At 47.1% G+C, this 5,143-nt stretch overlaps 1 protein-coding gene across 1 annotated transcript; it reads left to right on the plus strand.

The window, feature by feature from the left end:
• Nucleotides 1–1,054: 1,054 nt before the first annotated feature.
• Nucleotides 1,055–2,158, plus strand: LOC308095401 (mannose-1-phosphate guanylyltransferase catalytic subunit beta-like; the record flags this gene model as incomplete). Its single annotated transcript, XM_080442460.1, has 1 exon — nucleotides 1,055–2,158. The coding sequence occupies one exon, from the start codon at nucleotides 1,055–1,057 to the stop codon at nucleotides 2,156–2,158; it is 1,104 nt and encodes a 367-aa protein (XP_080298586.1).
• Nucleotides 2,159–5,143: the final 2,985 nt, after the last annotated feature.

A 5,143-nucleotide genomic window follows, 5' to 3' on the forward strand; every position in this document is an offset into this window, starting at 1 on the left:
ACCCACACACACCCATTTAAAATGTAGGCTACGTTTCTTCTGTGAAAATGTGTTTGTTTATTATTCTGTTGCACATATAATTTTGAAAACATTCCACTGAATACCATATAACAGATTTTACAATAATCTGGACTGGAAAAGAAAAAGAAAGAAAGAAAGAAAGAGGAAGAATTTTATAGACTTAAAATAGACCAGGGATGCCGTTGTATTATTATTTACTGTTAAACAACAGCTACAGTTACATACTGGAACATCAAACTCTAACTGGGTCTCATTATTGATCACAAACAGCGATAATGATTCCACTGTAAAAGACAAAAGAGCATTATGGACTGTGCTCAAGTGATCTTTATTTTGTAGTGGACTGATTTTTGTCACCGCCAGGCCGAAGGCGTGGCCGAGACTATGTTTTCGCCCCTGTCCGTCCGTCCGTATGTCCGTCCGTCCGTTTGTCTGTCTGTGTACAGCTAATAATATATAATAAACCAAGATCATATGCATGTGTACATAACGCTGATGTTCTATTTTTTTGCTCTTTTTGCACTCTCTGTGGAAAAAATGTTTTTGCACCCTGTCCATGTGTGTGTGTCCGTCCGTCTGTGACCAACTAATTTCCGGCACCATTGGCCCGATTGCAGCGAAACTGTGCACGCACACTCCCTGGATGCCAGAGCAGAACCTCTGATTTTTCAGATCAGAGCAGTGACAGGAACATCAGGTGGGACCTGGTAGCCATGACTACCAACAACAACAACAACACATGATGACAGAGGGGGGGGTTTAAGGATAATAAATGTAATCAACATTTTCAATACACCATCATACGGTGCATCTAGCAAAAGCCATATATGGTAATTTGTATGTTCCGACCCTCACATGATTGGCTGAGAGGCCACGTATGCCACGCCTCGTGGACAGACCGGGTACTTAAACTATAAAAAAAACATGTTTATTATATATTTGATTTTAATCTTCCATCGTCGTCGGCCTATGTGTCCGTGATCTACAGCACATCATAAACAGACAATCTACCAGACCGACTGTCATCATCACCATGAAGGCTCTGATTCTGGTTGGTGGCCACGGGACCAGGCTCCGCCCCCTCACGCTGAGCGTGCCCAAGCCCCTGGTGGAGTTCTGCAACAAGCCCATCCTGCTTCATCAGCTGGAGGCGCTAGTGAGCGCCGGCGTGGACCACGTGGTCCTGGCGGTGAGCAGCAACATGTGTGACCTGCTGCAGACGGAGATGAGAGTTCAGGAGCAGAGCTTGGGGGTCCGTATCTCCCTGTCCGCTGAAAAGGAACCGCTGGGAACCGCCGGACCGCTGGCGCTGGCCAGAGATCTGCTGTCTGCTGATGATGATGAGCCCTTCTTCGTCCTGAACGCCGACGTCATCTGTGACTTCCCCTTCACGGAGCTGCTGGCCTTCCACCGGCGCCACGGCAGAGAGGGCACGGTGGCGGTGACGCGTGTGGAGGAGCCCTCCAAGTATGGAGTGGTGGTCGTTTCGGAGATGGACGGCAGTGGCAGCGGCAGAATCGGCCGCTTCGTGGAGAAGCCCCAGACCTTCGTCTCCAACAGGATCAACGGCGGGATGTACGTGTTGGACGGCCGCATGCTGAAGCGCCTGCAGCTCAGGCCCACGTCCCTAGAGAAGGACGTGTTCCCGGCCATGGCCGAGGAGGGACAGCTGTACGCCATGGACATGCCGGGGTTCTGGATGGACATCGGCCAGCCTAAAGATTTCCTGACCGGTATGTGTTTGTACCTGCAGTCTCTGCGGAAACGTGCGCCCGACAGGCTGCGGCGCACGGGAGGCGGTTTCCTGGGCAACGTGCTGGTGGAGCCCACGGCTCAGATAGGACACGACTGTATCATAGGACCTGACGTCACCGTGGGAGCGGGCGTGGTCATAGAGGATGGCGTGAGGATAAAACGCTGCACCGTGCTGAAGGGGGCGCGCGTACGATCCCACTCCTGGCTGGAGAGTTGCATTGTGGGATGGAGCTGCACGGTGGGCCGTTGGGTGCGCATGGAGAACGTGACGGTGCTCGGGGAAGACGTGATCGTCAGCGATGAGCTGTACCTGAACGGAGCCAACGTTCTGCCGCACAAATCTATCAGCCAATCGGTGCCTGAACCCCACATCATCATGTGAACACTTCATGACAAGACACACAACCCCACATCATCATGTGAACACTACATGACACACAACCTCACATCATCATGTGAACACTACATGACACACAACCCCACATCATCATGTGAACACTTCATGACAAGACACACAACCCCACATCATCATGTGAACACTACATGACACACAACCCCACATCATCATGTGAACACTACATGACACACAACCCCACATCATCATGTGAACACTTCATGACAAGACACACAACCCCACATCATCATGTGAACACTACATGACACACAACCCCACATCATCATGTGAACACTACATGACACACAACCCCACATCATCATGTGAACACTACATGACATGGGTAAGGCCCGACCAGCTCAGTGCTTCTCCCTATCCCCTTTTTAGGGACTTGGACAATTCATCTGCAGTAGCAGATGTGAATCTCCAAAAGGACTTTGATTGTTTTTCTTCTGTTATTATTATTACTGTTATAATTGCAAATCGACATAAACTGAATTATATAATTATATTCATATATACTTTGCAGTCTTGCTGTACTTGTTTTGTTGAGTAAAAAACTATGTTTTTTGCTCTGTCCAACCGACCGTGTGTGTGTGTGTGTGTGTGTGTGCGCGCGCGCGCGCACTCCCTGGATGCCAGAGCAAAACCTCGGCCCCGATTTTTTTTAAATTATTTATAGCACCACCAGGAGGCCCATTTTTGCAAAATTTTTATATTACTCAAAGATTTTGTCCCAACATCACGCAAATCGGTACACAGTATCTAGTCATGTGATTAAGACGGATCTGTCAGATTTTTCATATTCCATCCTGATTGGCTAACATTGGCTACAAAGGAGTGAGTCCTAATATGTGCGTTACGCTTCAGTGGGACAAATGTCTCGCAAAGTTTGGCCAATCCACAAAGCCTGTCAGTTGGGTGCCGATGACTTTTGATCTCCTAATATGGCAAATGTAATTCGCTACACAGCAGAACACTGCACACTGTTCAGCAGTGTTGACAAATAATTGCCAGACCCAAGGTGTCGGCCTACACGAGGCTTTGTCGGTCCCTCTTTTCCTCTGCACACACGTCATGCGAAGTCCGGCCATTCAGATTTCAACCACTAGGGGTCTGGCAGTACCAGGTCTCCTGGTTCCCTTGTTTTAGGAAGATTCTACAGGCAGCTGGATTTGTTGGTAAAAGTTGTTTATTTGACGAATCAAAAGAGTTGTGATGATGACATGGTGATGTCGTTGCATTATGATGTAATTATAGAGCATAGCAGTGGTGGCCATTTTGTTTAGAGGCTCTGGTTCCACAGATAGAAACCTCCCGGTGAATCATGAACATAAAACATTTGATTCTGTGTCAAAACATATTTGAAAACCGCTAAAAAAGTTGTATTTTATTTTGCAGTTTTCAAATATTTTTTGACAGAATCAAAGTCTGGATGGCTTGGTTCCAGGCTTAAAATAAGTAATACATATTTTCGGAAATCTCTATGGGCTAGAGACGTATCTGTGTCTTCCAAGGTGGGGGGACCACATTCACATCAGCCCACACAGCCGCGCGCAAATTGTGCGCTAGAAACCCAAAATGTTTTGTTGATCACCTTGCCTAGGTTCTTCAAATGCAATATTGTATGGTTCCATAAAGTTTAAAACGGAGGCAGATTAATAATAACTGACTCTGGTGGGCACGGAAACTTCGGCAAGTTGAAAACAGTGAAAACACACCGGTAGGGGAGGGGTTGGGTCTGCTCTTACCCTGTCGAGCAAGTGATGTGATTGGTCCATCACGCAGCCGTCCCCGGCCCTCCTCCTTCTTCCCCCTCAATGGGCTGCTTCTGGAGTGTCAGCAGCCACGTGGTCCTAGTGCCCGTCCTATTTGAGGCTTCTTTTTTTCCCTTTCGTTCACTGCCTCATGCCCCAAATACTGCCCCAAATACGTCTCTACTATGGGCTGAACGAATGGGCTTTTTATCTGTAGAACCAGAGCCGCTAAACAAAATGGCCGCCACTGCTATGCTCTATGTACAATACCTAACTCCAACTGTCTGCCGTCTGGAATATGTCAACAGAACATCAACATGTCTTAAACCCACTTGAACCCCAGCATCCATATTATGGTGGAAACATAAGCCAAACCCTGAAGAAGCATAACGACCATGCATACTGTCGAAACGTTGGTTTCAATCAAATTATTTTGCATCGTGGCTATGAGTTATGCGTCCTCCTCTCTGTTGTAACGGGAACATTTAAGCCAAACCCCCCAGCACCTCAGTGCTTGCTTCCAGCACCCCCCCTTGCTTCCAGCACCCCCCAATGCTCTCTGAACGCCCCCTGGGGGTTTGTACTGCCCCCATTGAGAAACACTACTATAATAGAAGCCATAGAGCACCGAAGTCCTGAAGTCACTGCCAGTAAAGGGCGCTTTCCGCAGGTTCATGGCTTTACTTTTTGTATTGATATCCTCATTGGGGAATCTTAGATCGCTTCATATAAGAACTGTGTTCCAAAAATAAACACACCACCCTGGCGTTTTTACTCATATGGATATGAAGCATCGACTGAAGGTGTAAATGTACACATTTACCCAAAGAGTAACACAATATAAACACTAGAAACGAGTCAAACAACCCAAAGACTGCTGTGGGGACAGTGATTTCAGACCCGGAAGTAGTAGTTCTTAACACATACAGTGCCAAGATCGCGTCAACACATTCTTTCAAATCCATCGCTTGAGTGCCAGGATTCCTAAGAACGAGTTGACACGTTCTTTTGAATTTTCATTGTTTAATCTGTGATCGCACGGCTGTGTTTATTTCTCATCAACACTTTCGTTTTCCACTTACGTCACACTCACCCGGAGCCGGATGTAAAAAAAAAAATTCATTTCCGGGTCACGTTGTTTTTCTCCTGTGATTTTCGGCCAGAATAAGGAAAAACACGGTTTTTCACATGGTATAAAAGGCAAACGGACAGCTCA

Source organism: Gymnoscopelus braueri (genome assembly GCF_963280865.1).
Source record: "Gymnoscopelus braueri genome assembly, chromosome: 11".
NCBI lineage: Eukaryota > Metazoa > Chordata > Actinopteri > Myctophiformes > Myctophidae > Gymnoscopelus > Gymnoscopelus braueri.